This window comes from Felis catus, chromosome C2 (genome assembly GCF_018350175.1).
Source record: "Felis catus isolate Fca126 chromosome C2, F.catus_Fca126_mat1.0, whole genome shotgun sequence".
Taxonomy (NCBI): domain Eukaryota; kingdom Metazoa; phylum Chordata; class Mammalia; order Carnivora; family Felidae; genus Felis; species Felis catus.
Genome location: NC_058376.1, coordinates 151932258 through 151948865, shown reverse-complemented (window position 1 = coordinate 151948865; position 16608 = coordinate 151932258). Strand labels below are relative to the sequence as shown.

The following is a 16608-nucleotide window of genomic DNA, read 5'->3' as shown; positions in this document are numbered from 1 at the left end:
CAGGGGGGGAGGGGGCGCTCGGAGGCAGAGGGACTCCCATGGGAGGGAGTGCTCCTGGTTGTAACAGTCCTCCCAGGCCTTCCTCACTTTCTCCAGCAGTCTGAGGCCTCCGTGTGGTCAGAGGCCTGACAGAGCCCCTCTGTCCCTGGGCTGACCGAGGGCCCTGGGCTAGGCTGAGAGACTGTGAAGAGGCCTTGATAGCTGGTCCTGGGGAGGGGGGCTTCCCAGGCCCCCTCGGCACATCCTCCCCACTCCTGCTGAATCGGGAACTGGCTCACCAGGGGCCGAGGGATGGGCTTCTGGGGCTTCTTGGAGCCCAGCTTCTTCATGGCATTATAGTACTTCTTCTGCTCCTCTGTCATGAAGATGTCCTGGCCCCCTAAGTGCAGAGAGACAGGCACCAGACTCATTTTGGGGTTCCCAGGGGCTCCGGCATGGGGGGCATAGGGATCCTGCCTCCTTGATGAGGGTGCCTCGGTCGGCCTCCTCCTCACTTCCTCTCCTGCTGGAGAAAAGTATGTTGCTGGAGATTCGCCAGAGATTCCTCCCCAAATTTGCTTTTCCAGGGTCCCTGTCTCCCTTCACGTTGAGGGCTCTCTGGCTTTGTGAGACGCAAATCCACTCCCCATCTCCCCCCCTCCCCCCACCGGCTCAGCTCAGCCACCCGGAGGTTCTGTCTGTCTACTTGGTCTGCCCACAACCCAATCATGGCCTGACCCGGGGCCACCGTCCCCCTTTCCCACCTTCCTGATCCCGGTGAATAATAGTCCCATCAGCCCAGCTCCTCTCAGGAGCCTCACCTGTCGGGTAGACCAGGGCAGGCCTGGGGCCCCTCCTTCCACTCCAACAGACTGGGCCTGTCACCTCATGGACGCCCCTCTCCCACCCATTCCAGCAGCAGCGGGGAAAGGACCACCTGCAGCAGGCAGGCCACACGGGGCCGGGGCCCAGAATGGCTCCTCAGTGCCCCGGCCCCCGGCCCAGCCCTGCCAGCCCACAGGGAGCAGGCGCTCTACGTATCTTTTTCTTTTGTTGGTTGAAGTTGTCAATGATGACACCGATGAAAAGGTTCAGGGTGAAGAAAGACCCGAAGATGATAAAAATGACGAAGTAGATGTACATGTAGAGGTTGTATTCCCATTGGGGCTGCTCTTCAAACTAAGGGGGAGAAATCAGACAGGGGGATCAGACAGGCGGGAACGGGGGAGGGCCGGCTGGAGGTGTCCCCTCCACGGGTGAGAGGGTGTGTCCACAGGAAGGTCACCAGCACGGGGCTGTGTGTGCATGCGCGTGCAGAGCAGGGCCAGGGTGGGTGGGGAAGGGGTTCAGGAGGGTGACGGCTCAGGGCTGACACGGTGGTGCCGTCTGGCTTCCACCCTGGGCCGTCGGGAGGTTCGAGTCTGTTCAGCACCCCCAGTCTTCACTGAACCATCAGTGTGATTAGGTGGGGTGCAAAGACACAGAAGAAACTTGATCTGCATTTCTATTCCTTCTACCCTGTCTCTCCTGGGGCAAGACTAAGAATCAAGCAAATGACAGTGAATTTCATTTGAAAGACATTTGCGGATTTGGGGCTCCTTGGGAGACCATGCAACTCTGCCCCAGGGCCAGGCCTGGGCGTTCCAGACAGGCTCGACTGCAGGTTGACACGAGACATCTGGCCTGTATGGGGTGGGCTTATGGGTGTGGACACGGATTCCCTAGTGGCCAAGCATCCGGGAGACTCAGGTGCCTGACTTGGTGGGAGAGGCCAGCGTGGTTACGTACCCCCCTGGAGTCCACAGCCGCATACATAATGTCCATCCAGCCTTTAAATGTTGCCTGGAAGGAAAAGACAAGACAATCACTTAACTTCCATCTATTGAGGTACTTAGGGCTCCTATCTGGACAGATGAGGCCAGGGACTATCCTCCTATGAGAAGCTAGCATCCCGCCCCAGCGCTGACCTGGCCCCCTTTGCCGTGTCCCTCAGAGAACCACGTGGCTTCTGCTCCAGGGCCTTTCAGGAAGGTCCTGAAACATCTCAACCTCCCCTCGGACCTACGGGGGTCCTCTTGCCATGGGTGTGTTGGTGAATGGCTAACAAATGGCTTTCCAGAAGCAAACAAAGCCCTGATTGTTGTGTTCGCCAATCTCTCAGTGTAAACACTCCCCTCACGGCCAATTTCAAGTTATCAACGTCTCCTTACTGAACACAGACTTGGGAAGACACGCACAGGAGCCTAGCATTACAGTATTTCCACTGTACAGCTATAGCTCATGTAAATAACCTCAAGAGCATAGAGAGTAATAGGCAGTAATGGTGAATTTTGAGTTTTTAAATTTATTTTAAGTGATCTCTACACCCAACATGGGCCTCAAACTCACAACCCTGAGACGGAGAGTTGTGTGCTCCCCCGACTGAGCCAGCAGGCGCCCCATGATTTTGTGTTAATGTCATTTAGTGAATTATCAGTTTATAAAATCTAATTTTTAATCAGGGCTTGCAAAGTATCTGAAAATGCAACAGTCAGCTCTTGTAGGCTACACAAACCTGCTCCAGCCCACCCTCCAGAGCGGTAAAGGAGGAGGTCGCACGAAATGGGGCTCCGGTGTTGGCTACACTGTCTGCCCCAGTCGGGGCTGCTATGAAGGTTCAGGAAGGGCCTGAGAGACGTGTGGTGGCGAGGCCGACTGCCCAGGGGGATCTCACTTGTGTCCTTGGCCGAATTCCAAACCTGCCCAAGCCTCCTTTCAGGGTACAGTTGCCCACACACACTTTCAGGCCTGAGGGTTCTTATGACACAGGTAGGGCAGATGGGGAAACTGAGGCTGCCCCAGAGGAGGCAGGCTACTTCAGCTCGCCGTGCCAGGAGGCCCTGCCCTGGGGAGAGAGGCCTGGAAATGCTCTGGAAACTGCTGGAGAGCATCCAGGGTGATGAGATGCTTGTGACTCTCTTTCCAGCCACTGTGTTGCTTTGTCTGGAACGGCTGGCAGTTCTCAGTCTCAAATTCTGTCATCCAGAGGGAAGTCCCAGGAACAGAAGGCTCTCTGGGTTTGGCTTGAATCTTGTCCTCTAGGAGGTATTTCAGGGGGAGTCTTTGGAGAGAGCTACCCCTGGGATTTAAGGGAGGCCCGCAAGAGTGAGGAGATGTACATTAAGTCCACTGAGTGTCCCTCTGCTTTGGGGACGAGAGACAGGTATCTGGTCTCAAGACTGGGGTGGCAAGAAGCTGTGGCTGTATGTGTTACGGCTATTTGTAGGTTAAGTTTATGGCATGTATCATGCTCACTGAAGCCACCGTCCTCCCAAATCAATGGAAACTTTGGAAAGACTGGGTCGGGTCATGTATGTTTCAACATCACACATCTTGCACAGCAGAGGTAGAAGTCAATATGTTCTCTGAAACAACACAGGAGGTATTGTTACCTTTTATAACACAAGGCTGGAGTCGCAGCTTGGCTAATAGTTCCGACTCTGCATGTCTATGGTCTTTGATTTTTAACCTGTGCCATCACATTGCCAAGCTGATGGCGTGAGGTTGTCCACCTGACTGCTGGCTGGGGGGTTGGTTCTGCGTCAGTGCCGAAACCCCATGCCGTGCCTCTGGGAGAATGTGGTATCTGTTCTAGAATGGAAAATCCAGAGACTTCCCAAGGAGCCACGAAGTCTCTGGAGAATCCTTAGCCTTCTTTGGGCACTGTGACCCTATCGTGAGGAACCAGAGTGGCCCCACTGTCCCCCTCCTGCCCACACTGTGGGTGACGGTGCCTGTTGCTGGAAGACCAGTGGGAAGAAGGACTTACCACCTGCAGAAGGGCCAGGTACCCGGCCCCTACGTTGTCAAAGTTGACTTTCACCTTGGTCCAGTATAATTCGCCAGTCACATTGAAAGACTCACAGTCACTCTTGTTGTTCACGATGGTGTAGTTCAAAGGCAGGTCTCCTTCAGTCTGGTTGATGCACCGCCCAAACTTCCCCGCAAAGAGGTTCACGCCCATGATGCTGAAGATGAGCCAGAAGATGAGGCAGACGAGGAGGACGTTCATGATGGAGGGGATGGCGCCCACCAGGGCATTGACCACAACCTCAAGGAGACAGAGAAGAGGCTCAGTTCCTGGGGGTGCCCAGAACATAGGCCCTTTTCGAGACCCACCCCTGCTCCCTCCCTGAACTTGTTGCCTGCAGGTCCCTGTGGGGGTGGGGGGGGGGGGGGGTGGAACACTTCCTGTCCCCAAGGAAGGGCCACCCCTGGCTGGAAGCCCTGATGGGGAGTAAAAGGAGAGATGATGGCGAGTGGGGGGGGGGGGCGGGGAGAGAACACACACAGACACCTTTCTTATGTTTTTGGTCCTGCCCTGAATCCATGACCTTCAAACTGAATTTTCAACAGGGTCTGTCTGGTTGAGTGTGCCGGCGATCTGTTGGGAAAGGGCCCCCGGAGACACATTCTCTGAGCTAAGTTTCTGGTTTATTTTGGGGTTGCTGCTACTAGGAAGGATGGGCGTTCTCCCTAAAGCACGCCCAGGGGACCTCTGTGCGGCGTGTCTGGCGGGTGCTCTGGCTGCGGTGAGAGCCGAGCGGGGAGGGCAGGGCGTGTGGGCACTCCCGGTGCCCCTCTCCCTCCCGGCAGCCAGCGGCTCTCTGACCCCATGGAGCCCTGGCGTCGTTCTCTTCATCGAAACTCACAGTGCCCGGCAGAAGCTCCCCTGGCAAAAGCATATGGGGCACTCCGCTCCACTGAGGGCCCAAGCGCCCAGCCGTCCGGGAGTCGGGAAGGTGCTTGCTGTGCAGACGGGAAGGGAGGCTGGTGCGGGGCTGTGTGGTGGGCCTGGGGCCGGACGGGCAGTGCGACACATGCAGATGAGAGAGGGCCCCTGGTCCCGGCAGGCATGACGAACAGGGTGGGACACCCAACCCCCGGGTCTGCCCTCGGCCGGCTCTGTGGCCAACAGCCACAACAGAGGCCTTCCTGGCAGCTCACATCGCCCCGTGTCCCTCTAGAAACAGATGCCCTCACTCCCAAGAGACCTTTGGCTTAGGCAGGATGATTCACTTGCGAATGGTTTCCCACCAGGAATAAGTGACTTGTTTCTCTCTTGGGGGTGTGGGCAAAGGTCAGAACCGACAATAAGGAAGGCACCTGGGGGTGCCTGGGTGGCGCAGTCGGTTAAGCGTCCGACTTCAGCCAGGTCACGATCTCGCGGTCCGGGAGTTCGAGCCCCGCGTCAGGCTCTGGGCTGATGGCTCAGAGCCTGGAGCCTGTTTCTGATTCTGTGTCTCCCTCTCTCTCTGCCCCTCCCCTGTTCATGCTCTGTCTCTCTCTGTCCCAAAAATAAATAAACGTTGAAAAAAAAAAGAAAAAAAAAAGGAAAAAAAAAAAAAAAGGAAGGCACCTGTTGGGACGAGCACTGAGTGTTACAATTCAGTGATGATGAATCACTGAATTCTGCTCCTGAAACCAATACTACACTCTATGTTAACTAACTAGAATCCAAAGAAAAGAACAAAAAACTTAAAAAATAAAACCCCAACAAAATGGGGGCGGTGTGGCGGTGTCTGCAAGGTCAGCGAGACTCAGGCACACAGATGTGGCTGCTGAAGCCACAACAGAACTGTGTATGTTTTGTAAAAAAACAAGTAATGCAAAACACACACGCACACAAGTACACGTACGTGCGTGTTTTCTTGCTACGTATGACAGGTAAAGTTTTTTTCTTGGTGGGGTTTTTAAATTTGCCCTGCGTGGCCATATTTGGTAAAATTTGGTGACCTGAAAAATGCTTAGGGCTCTGTACTTAAAAATCCGTGTAGAGGCGCCTGGGTGGCCCAGTCGGTCAAGCGTCTGACTTCGGCTCAGGTCAGGATCTCACGGTTTGCGGGTTCGAGTCCCGAGTCGGGCTCTGTGCTGGCGGCTCCGAGCCTGGAGCCTGTTTCGGATTCTGTGTCTCCGTCTCTCTCTGCCCCTCCCCCCAGTTGTACTCTGTCTCTCAGAAATACATAAATGTAGAAAAGAATTAAAAACGAAAAAGAAATCCGTGTAAGAGTTTACTAAGCAAATGACAACTAAGAGCTGGTGCTGAGAATATAGCTGCTTCCTCTGCTTCCTCGACCTTCATGACCACGGCCCTACTGCCCATCGCAGACCAAGGAGGACAGCCTGTGTCTGCTGGAGGGCAGGGCGCACAGATGGGCACATGGAATCAGAACACACGGATGGCCCCCGCCCCGGAGCAGAAGCAGAGGGGCTCCCTGGCCAGTGGGGCTGGGCGGCAGCCGAGAAACCCACACCCAGACCTCACTTCTTTTTCTTTGTCGGGTTCTCCTGGCCCTCGCGGGGCCCTCGGGGCTGGAGGTGACAGGCCTCGAGGGAGGGATCTCACAGCTCTCCACCCTCTGGGTGCCTGTGAGCCCAGCTGACCCTGTCCTGGAGGTTTTGCACCATGCTCCAACTGGGGCCGGGGCGGGGGGGCCCACGGTCCCAGCTCCGGGCTGGGCCGCTTGGTCAGCGGGTGAACATGGGGGCCCCTCAGTGGAGTCACCTCCCACTGCCCTGGCAGGAAAGCAGCCACTCCCCTTACCCTCATGCCCTCAAATCGGGACAGGGCTCGCAGGGGTCGGAGAGCACGCAACGTCCGCAGTGACTTGATGGGGCCCATCTCTGCGAAGCCCAGGGTGTTGGCCACCAGGCTGATCAGCGAGACCTGTGGGAGGTAAGGAGGGCAGGAGCGCCATGGGGACAGCGCTAGAGGCAGGTGGGAGGGCTCCTGGCCCACCTAAAGCACGGCTGGTGTCAGAGGGCCAGCAGGCTTTCCCCGCGTCTAATCTTTGCTATTTCTGGCTGCGTCGTCTTCACGGGCTGCCGCGCCCTGGGCTGGCCTTGCTGGGGCCCACGAGGCTGGGCGTGAGACCAGTGCGTCCCCGCTTTCAGATCTTTACTAAGGGCCTGCTCTGTGCACTCACTAACCCAAGGACTTGGGGTGCCTTATCCCTATTCTCCTGTAGAAAACCGAGTTCCAAAGCCAGCCGCTGGCATGGAGGGACAGGCACACAAAGCCTGGGCTTTTGGTCCCCGCGGGCTTGCCTTCAGGTCAAATTCCTTTTGGGAAGGGAGGACTATCCTGGGTTGACTGTGAGCAGACAGGCCATCCTGGGGCTTTCCCCCAAAGCCGGACGTCGCGCCATCGGCCATCTTCAAAGAAGGTAGGCACAAGCGGAGTGTCTATGGCCCAGGGACCGGGTCGGGCCAGTCTGCCCAGCAGCGCACCCTGGTCATCTGTGCTTTCAAAGCTTGGGGCCCTGCCCCACTCAGAGCCCTTCCATCTCAGCTGACCGCAGCTCCCTCCTTCCAGCTGCTCAGGCCGCGACCCTTGGCGTCATCCCCGCCTCCTCTCCCTCTCACACCCTGCGTCCAACCCGGCAGGATTTCCTGTTGGCTCTGCCTTCAAAATACATCAGAAGTCCAAATATTTCTCACCACTTCCACTGCCACCACGCTGGCCAGGCCACGGTCATCTCTCCCCTGGACCGCCGCCAGAGCCTCCTGACCCTCCTCCCTGCCTCCACGTGGCCTCACCCCCCCCCCCCCCCCCAGCCCCTGTGCTCCTTCAGGAACATGTCATTCTTCTGCTCAGAGCCGCCGCAATGCCTTCCCACTTCGTTCTAAATAGAAGCCCGTGGTTTCCCCTCGGCCCCTTGAAGCCTGGCCTCATCTCCTGTACCTCCCTTCCCCACTCAGTCTGCTCCAGCCACTCGGGCCCCCTTGCCGTTCCTCGAGTATGCCAGGCACGCTCCCACCCCAGGACCTTTGCACGGCCCCTCCAACCTCTGCTTGGAAGGTTCTGCAGATGTCTGCCCGGCTGACCCTAACTTCCTTCACGTTTGCTCCAACGTCGTCTCAGTGGACCCACCCTGGCCGGCTGATTTAAAGTTGTCATCTACACCTTCCCCTCGCCAGAGTCCCGGCCCTCCTCATCCCCTTTCCTTCTCCGCTTCCTTTTTCTCCTTCTCCCCTTCCTTCTCCTTGACCTCGGACAAGGCCCCTCTCTGCTGTGGGCCTCAGTTTCCTTCTCTGCAGGCTAATTCTCCAGTTCTGGGACTGGGCAAGAAGCACTGACAGTCCCCTTTGCCCGGCCTCAGCTCTGAGCTCCCCACGGTGGCAGGTGGGAGGGGCTCGGTGGGCTTCCCCAGGAGTCTTTGCAAACCGCCTCCTGCCTTCCTCGACGGGAGTCGCTCGGCAGACCCGGCTTCCCAAGAAGCTGTAGAAATAGCTGGGTGGGGGCCTCGGGGCAGAGGCGCCAGGATCCCAGGCTCGGCCACGGCCCTGGGGCAGGAGGCCTCCCAGGCCCTCTCCTCCCTCTCAGGGAGGCTCTGAGGACTCCACGCACACGCTAACCCAAAGAGCCTCTCCTGTCACGGCCACCCACGGATTGGCCCCCCAGCAAGGCTGAGTCCCTCCCTGTGGCCTCTGAGTGGGGTGTGGGGTGGGGGGACTGAACAGAGACCTGAGCCTCTTCTGCAGCCACGTGAAGGACCGCCCCTGCTGGTGGGCGGAGCCTAAGGCCAAGCCCAGAAGCCACAGGAGCCCTCTGGAAAGCTCTTACCGGGCTTCGGATGTGGACCCACCTTCTGTTCTGTAGGGCCCGCTGCAACCAGATGGCGAGCCCTCACCTGAGCCCCTGGCTGTCCCCTCTGCCCTCCGTGAGTGCAGGCCCGAGGCTGTTCCACACCCTGCTCTCGGGCTCCCCCCTGGCTCTTCTCACACGCCACTGTGCTCAGGAGCCCAGGGGGACCCTGCACGCATCGTGCTTGGCACCCGGCAGCGTCCTGGGGCCTGGGTAGCCGTGGGGCAGGCCCCCCACCCCTGCTCCATCTGCCAACCGGGCGCTCAGAAGACGTGGCGCCTCCCGCCCTCCACCCTCCCGGGACGGGCAGGGAAGCTGTGCCCGCCTCCCCAATCGTCCAGGGCACCCACCCAGAACCCCTCGGCCAGCGTTCGTGGCTTTCTGCCTTCCTGTACCCCTTTCTCATCCTCCCCAAGTGGTACCTTCTACCTGAGCCCGGAGGATCCCGCGCTGCCTGACCACAATCCCTTCACCGGCCCTGTCCCCTCTGGCCTTTGGCTCACTCTGTGCACACGGCCTCCTACCATGTGTGGGCGCAGAGGATCCGAACCGGCGACCTAACTAGTGGGCCTGACAGCCGCTTCACAAGACGAGTAGCGGGTGCTCTGATACAGGCTGGTCTGCCCCCTGACTTCCGGCCCTCCTGGGAGGGGGCCCCACCCCTGCCCTGGCTCGCGCTCCTGCCTGGACTGCTCCTCACTCTCCCCCTTAGGGAGTCCAGTCTCCCCCAGAAGCCTCGGTCTCTCCCCACCCCCCGCTCCTCTGTCTCCCAAAACTGGGGTGCTGAGGGCCAGACCCACGCTCCGATTCCCCCCAGACGGGGAACGTTATGGGCGGGGCCTGGGTCTCTCCTGCGACGGGGGCGTGGCCTCCCTCCCCTCGGCCTGCTCTGCGGCCCAGCCGTGTGCCTCCGCCTCGGCCTGCGGACTGTCCCCCTGCCCTGTCATTCTGCCCTTCCGTCCCTCCGCTTCAGCTCCTTCCCACCCTGGCAACCGAGCTCCCCTCCTCCCGTCCCTTCCGGTCCACACTCACGTCCACGATGAGGAAGTCCAGCCAGCACCAGGCGTTGGTGAAGTACTTCTTGAAGCCGTAGGCCACCCACTTGAGCAGCATCTCCAGCACGAAGACGTAGGTGAACATCTTGTCAGCATACTCCAGCAGAACCTTGATGGTCTTCCGCTCCTCTAGGTAGATGTCCTCGAAGGCCTGCAGACCGGGCCAAGGGCGGCACCCGTGACGTCCAGACCACGGCCGATCCCGCCCCGCGCGAGACTCCCTCCCCTCATCACGGCCCGACGGGGCGGGCGCAGAGGGGAGGCACGTAGTGGAGGGGCCCTTCCGGGGTGACCACGCTGGACTGGATCCGCGCGCTCTCCCGGGAGCGCGCGCTCCGCCGGTGGCTCGTGGGTCTCGTGGGGCACGTGGACAGCAAGGCGCAACGTGCGGTGAGAAGGCTTCTCCCTTCCCACCGAGGAGCGAGGCTCAGTTCTGAGCCAGAGCACCTTTGAGCCCTTCCTCGGACGTGCTGATCCCCCGTGTTAACAAGGAGCGTGAGTGGGCGCGGGCTCGGCCCACGGCCCTTCGGCCGAGAGCACCGTAAACCCTCTCTTTGTTGTTGTCATTCCACTGCGCCGTTCCTCTCTTTACGAGGTCACCTACTTTTCACGGGAAATGAAATTGGTTTCCAGTGGTAACGATCATTAGGTCTCTCTCTCCAGTGCGTTTATGTACAGACACAAAAGCCAGTGAGAGCTGATCCAAAGGAAAATTTCCGGTAAGCGCCAGTGAAGGCGGTTTGTCAAGAAGACGTTTGGAGGACGCGCGACTCATTATCCTGGGGATCCGGAAGCTCCCGCTTCCTAGCACTCTAGAGTGTTCCTAACACTCTAGAACGTGTCTTTGTCCACCGCCTCGTTCCCGCCTCAGCCCCGCTTCCTGAGCCAACAGAGGAACCCTTGCCCCGTCCCAGTTGCCCTCTTGCCCCTCCTGTCCCCATCTGTCCCCGCTTGGTGTGCTCGGGGGATCCCAGTCTAGGCAACTGAACACGTCACTGGGGGCCCCGGGGAGCCACCTCCGCCTGTTGCTCTGGGCCTCCCTGCCTGCCCGCGGGGCCCAAGGGAGTCACTGGGGCCCCCGGTTGGCCAGCGCTGTCAGCCCTGGTGTGCCCTGCCCAGGCAACTATATGGCTAGCCCAATCAGCCTAGACAGGACACAGGATAACTCAGGTCCCAAAATGGACTCTGGGAGTTGTTCAAGATGAAAAGTAGGTGTGTGTGTGTGTGTGTGTGTGTGTGTGTGTGTGTGTGTGTGTTTTCCTGATTACAAAAATGTGTGCTTCTTACAAAAAAATTAAATAATCTAGAAATCCTAAAGAAGAACAGGAGGCCCTTCTGATTTCATGACCTTACAGTAACCACTGCTAACATTTAGGTGAACATCCTTTTCAACACACGCTATTTGTGTGCGTATCACAGCACCCAATTTTCTAAGATATGCTCTGCTTTTAAGCTTCTTTTTCCACTAAACAATCTCTTGTGAGTGTTCACCTACTCTGTAATGTGACCTGCAGTATCTACCTAGCATTCTTTTAGAAGGCCGCATCCTGTTTCATAATTTGCACATAACTCTTGTTTACTGAGCTCACATGCCCATGAACGAACATTTCAGCTGTTTCCAATCTATCACTAGTAGAAACAACATCGCAGCGAACGACGGGAATGATTATCTGTTGAGGATCCATGTCCAGAATTGGGGTGCCGGGTCCAAGGTGTACTTTTGGTACAGATGGGGAACAGGATCTCCAGCAGGGGAAGCCAATAGACATTCCCTGCACAGTTCAGTCTCTTTCTTCCCCACGCCACTCTTTCTGGCTCTTTCTTCCCCACGCCACTGACGGTGCTGGGGTTTCTCGTCACTTTTCCTAGCCTGAGGCATGGAAACTGCGATTTGTTACATTTTCATATATTTTATTACTGGCCATCCTGACATCATTTCCTTGGATATGGGCAGTGTTCCTTGTGCGACCTGCCTGTTCATCTCTAATTTTTTTTTTTTTTTTACTTGAGTGTCTGGTTTATTCAGAGACATTATTCTTTGTTATATACAACTTGTCCTAGTTGTGTGCCTTTAAATCTTGTTTAGTTTATCCATTGACTGGTGAATAAAGAAGGTGTGGTAGATCTATACAATGGAATAGCACTCAGCCATAAAAAAGAATGAAATCCTGCCACTTGCAATGACATGAATGGAACTAGAGAGTATTTTGCTAAGTGAAGTAAGTCAGTGAGAGAAAGACATATGATTTCACTCCTATGTGGAATTTAAGAAACAAAACAGATGAACGAACATAGGGGAAGGGGGGAAAAAGGCAAACCAGGAAACAGATTTTTCACGACAGGGAACGAACTGAGGGTTGCTGGAGGGGGGGGGGAGATGGGAGAAATAGGTGATGGGGATTAAGGAGGGCACTTGTGATGAGCACGTATATACGTGATGAATCACTACTATTACACTGAAACTAATATTACACTGTATGTTAACTCACTGAAATTTAAACAAAAACTTGAAAAAGCAAAAAAAATTCAACCTACAAAAAAATCTTGTTTATTTTTGTTTACCGTACTGAAGTTCCATACTTCATTTTCATTTATTATTATATCTAATGTAATCATATCATTCATTATTTTCACCTACTAAAACCTTCAGTATCACGTTAAGAAAGCCCTTACCTAGTCTAAAGCTAGGACAAAAGACCCTTTTCTTCTTTTTTCTTTTTAACTTTCTAGTTTCATTATTTTATATTACAACTTTAAAAATCCAATATATTTTGGTGAAGAGCAAATATCCATTTTAATATTTTTTTCAGAGTGGCTTGTCAGTGCTACAACACTTTATTAAAGAATACACTTCCAATCTACAGATTAGAAGTCAACTTTATCACACAAACTACATTTCTGTCTTTGCTTAAATTTATTGAACCTCTCTGTGTGCTGTCCTGAATTACTATCATATGAATTTTCCTGGCCATTTTTAGTAATCTTCAAGATAAAATTTAGCAATCTTTCGTCCAATTCCCTGAAAAATGTTGCAAACTTATCGTTATTGCACTTAATGCATTAACTGCATTAGGATGTAACATGGAATCTTCCTACTCAAGAGCAGAGTATATTTATAGTATATTTATTGGTCTTTTTCTGCACTGCTTAGCTAAGTTTTAGAGTTTTCTTCATGTACCTCTTATACATCTCATGCAATATTTATTCCCACTTATTTTGTGTTTACAATGTCTGGCAAATAAGGACTATTCCAGAAATACTACTTATGACCAAATGGTTTCTGTTAGAATAAAACAGCAGCAACAATTCTTTGTGTATTTATTTTATAACTGGCCATGTAATAGGTTTTAAAATTTTTCTAGCAATCATTATCTACAAGTAATGCTTCAGTTATATTTATTTCTATTATTTTAACTTATTTTATACTTGACTACCTTAACTCCAATTCTTCTATTTTCTTTCTCTTCCACCCTTCCTTCCTTCCTTTCTTTCTTTCTTTCTTTCTTTCTTTCTTTCTTTCTTTCTTTCTTTCTCTTTCTTTCTTTCTTTCTTTCTTTCTTTCTTCTCTTTCTTTCTTTCTTTCTTTCTTTCTTTCTTTCTTTCTTTCTTTCTTTCTTTCTTTCTTTCTCTTTCTCTTTCTTTCTTATTTTGAGAGAGAGTGCAAGCAGGTGAGGGACAGAGAAAAACAGGAGAAGGAGAGAATCCCAAGCAGGCTCCATGCTGTCAGCACAGAGCCTGATGTGGGGCTTAAACTCATGAACAGTGAAATCATGACCTGAGCTGAAGCTGATTGCTTAATGGACTGAGCCACCCAGGTGCCCCCAATTCTCCTATTTTCTAATTTTTATCTTTTATGTTTACTTTTATTGATTAATTGGGCAGCTAGTGCTTCAAAATTATTACTAAATAATGGAACAGCCGCTAAAAACTAGTTAAATCATCTTCTTAGTCCTGACTTTAATAAAAATGTTTCAAGTGCTTTACTACTAATGATGATAATAGAAGCTAAGTTGAGAATGAGTTTTTCTCTAAACTAAGGAAATATAATTTATTTCTATTCTTACTAGAGTTTTAAAAGTCAGGCATTCATTGAGGTAACTATGGTTTTCATCTCTGTCCTATTCATATAAATAGATTTCCTAGTATGGCATTATTCTGCCATTTTAGAATATACTTGGCTATGATGTACTTACTTAAAAAAATATATTGTTGGATCTTATTTGCAAGTATTTCAGGATTTTCGCATCACTATTTATAAATATGGTGTATGAAAACTGGTTTTTAAAAATCAACATTATTTAACTTACATAAAAAGCATGTATAGACTTTCTTCATAGACTAGAACATTTTTATATTTTATTTTGTATTTTATTTTATTTTATTTCATTATTTTATTTTATATTTTAGAGAGAAAGAGAGCACACAAGCAGGAGACAGGGGCAGAAGGAGAGAGAATCTTAAGCAGGCTCTATGCTCAGTGTGGAGCCCAACACAGGGCTCAATCCCATGACCTTGGGATCATGAGCTGAGCTGAAACCAAGATTGTACACTTAACAGACTGAGCCACCCAGGTGCCCCACACTAGAATATTTTAAATAGGATTGGAATTATTTTCTTCCTTGAGAATGCAGAAGAATTAATGCTTGGAGATGTGAGGGATCAGATTAGCTAGTGGTTTATCTGTTTTATTATTTTAATTTTTCAAGGAATCAGCTTTGGAATTTCATATCAGTTTTATTATTTATTTTCTGATTAATTTGTTTTTAAAATTTTATTAATTATTTCCTCATTTTCCTTAAGATAATTTTGTTGTTATATTTGTAAGTTCTTGAGTTAAATAATTAATCAATTTACATTCTTTCTATTTAATAATAAAAGTGTTTAAGTCTATGAATTTTCCTCTTATTACAGCTTTGGCTGCATCCCATGAGCAGTACTCTCAGTATTATTATTTTCTAGTTTTTTATTCCCCCAGCCAGCTTTTTTTCTCTCCTTCTAATTTTTTTTCTTATTTTTCTAGATCTCAAGTGGACAGAATTGGTTGAATCATAATCTCTGATTTACAACACACTGTCATCTTTGGTCCATGAGTAGCCTCTATATTTTACTTATTTACTTACTTATTAATATAATGAACACTGATGAACCTACCACCAAACTATTTTCTGTTTGACCCAAAGTTTAAGAATGACTTTTACACTTTTAAGGATTGTTGTTGCTATTGTTTTTTTAATTTCTATTTTTGCCATATCTAGCACTTTCATTATCTGTAAAATAGACTTAATACTAGTACTTATCTCTTAGGGTTATTGTGAGAATCAAATGAATGAATCTTTGTAAAATGCTTACAACAGGGTCTGGTACATAGTGGGTGCTATTTAAATGTTATTATTTCTATTATTAGGTTAAATAAAATTAATTATATATACATATATTTTAGATCTCTCATTGTTTTGTTCTTTCTATGTGATTTGTCAAGAACTAATAGAAGTGTGGTAAAATCTCCCTGTACTGTTACACTGTTGCCACTTTTTTCTTGTCTTTTTATTCTAATGGTTTTTGTTTGATATAAGTGCTGTGCAATCCCAAGCAAAAATATATTTATAATAGTTTTTTTTTTTAATTATAGCTTGGATCTGCTTGGTTTTATCTCAAGCTTCTTATGTTGAGTTAAACCTTGTTTAATGTTAACAAACAAAAACACTCTAGTTTTGTAGTCATTGTATTTACATTTGCCTGATATATCTTATTATTTTACATTTAATATTTCTGAGTGACACCATTTTGGTTTGTCATTTAAAAACACATAGTGGAAGGGTTTCTTTTTTTTTTAAATGTTTTTATTTATTTTTGAGACAGAGAGAGACAGAGCATGAGCAGGGAAGGGGCAGAGAGAGAGGGAGACACAGAATCGGAAGCAGGCTCCAGGCTGTGAGCTGTCAGCACAGAGCCCGACACAGGGCTTGAACTCATGGACTGTGAGATCATGACCTGAGCTGGAGTCGGATGCTTAACCTACTGAACCACCCAGGTGTCCCTGTTTTTGTCTTAAATCCATTCAGGGGCACCTGGAAGGCTCAGTCAATTAAGCATCTGACTCTTGATTTTGGCTCAGGTCGTGAATTCATTATTTGTGAGATCAAGCCCCGGGTAGGGCTCTGCGTTGACAGCATGGAGCCTGCTTGGGAATCTCTCTCTGCCCCTCCCCTGCTTGTGCTCTCTCTCTCTCAAAATAGATAAATAAGTATTAAAAGAAATCCAGAGTCCTTTCCTTTTAAAAGATGAATTTTATCCAGTTACTGTTATTATTAAAGCACATATTTGATTTTGCCTCTGCCATATTATTTTCTGTTTCCTGGTTTCATGTTTCCTTGTTCCTTCTTTTTTCTCCTATCTTTTGCTGTAAGAGCTCTGTGTTCTTTAAAAGAAAATTCCCTCCAACAGTTTGGAAGGGATATATAGTTTGCTTTCTGTTAAACAAGTTTATAACTTTAAATAACACACTCAGACTTCTTTTTCTCAATATATCATCGACGTGGTTTTTTTTTAAACTGTGCTTGGCTGTCTACCCTGATTAGATTCACCATTTGCTTGCCAAAACTCCTCCTCACTTATGCCAGGCTGAGTTTTTCCTCCCCAGCCCAGACTACATGGCTCTGGCTGCCCTTGTTTGTGGCTGTTTAAAAACAAAACTCGTTAACATATTGTCAAATCATCCTTCTCTGAAGCCTACAGAGATTTGGCTCTAGCTGCCGATGGTAAAACAGCATGCAGCCTGCAAGCCATGGCTCCAGGCCCACTCTGGGACAGGGGAGGGCAGTACAGAATGGGGTAGGCCCAGAGATTTAGGAGTGACAGCCGCAGTGCCTCCCCATGGCCTGCCCCCGCAGGAGGCAGCACAGAGTGGAGGCACATAGCCTTGGGTCAAAGTGCCCCTCTCTCTCGCTC

At 50.9% G+C, this 16608-nt stretch overlaps 1 protein-coding gene and 1 long non-coding RNA gene across 14 annotated transcripts in view; one reads left to right on the top strand and one right to left on the bottom strand.

Moving 5' to 3' along the window:
- The window catches only part of SCN5A (sodium voltage-gated channel alpha subunit 5), a 94332-nt gene that overhangs the window by 7667 nt on the left and 70057 nt on the right, over positions 1–16608 (bottom strand). For all 13 annotated transcript variants that reach the window (XM_045037857.1, XM_023260726.2, XM_045037853.1 and 10 more), the window contains 6 exons: positions 9638–9811; positions 6563–6685; positions 3788–4069; positions 1768–1821; positions 1021–1158; positions 279–383 (listed from right to left, as the gene is read on the bottom strand). In XM_045037857.1, coding sequence (XP_044893792.1) covers positions 279–383; positions 1021–1158; positions 1768–1821; positions 3788–4069; positions 6563–6685; positions 9638–9811 — 876 coding nt within the window. The remainder of the gene's footprint in view (positions 1–278; positions 384–1020; positions 1159–1767; positions 1822–3787; positions 4070–6562; positions 6686–9637; positions 9812–16608) is intronic.
- Positions 9806–15368, top strand: LOC123380184. The gene is made up of 2 exons (XR_006585655.1): positions 9806–10868; positions 14681–15368. It is a non-coding gene; the product is annotated as an uncharacterized LOC123380184 (long non-coding RNA).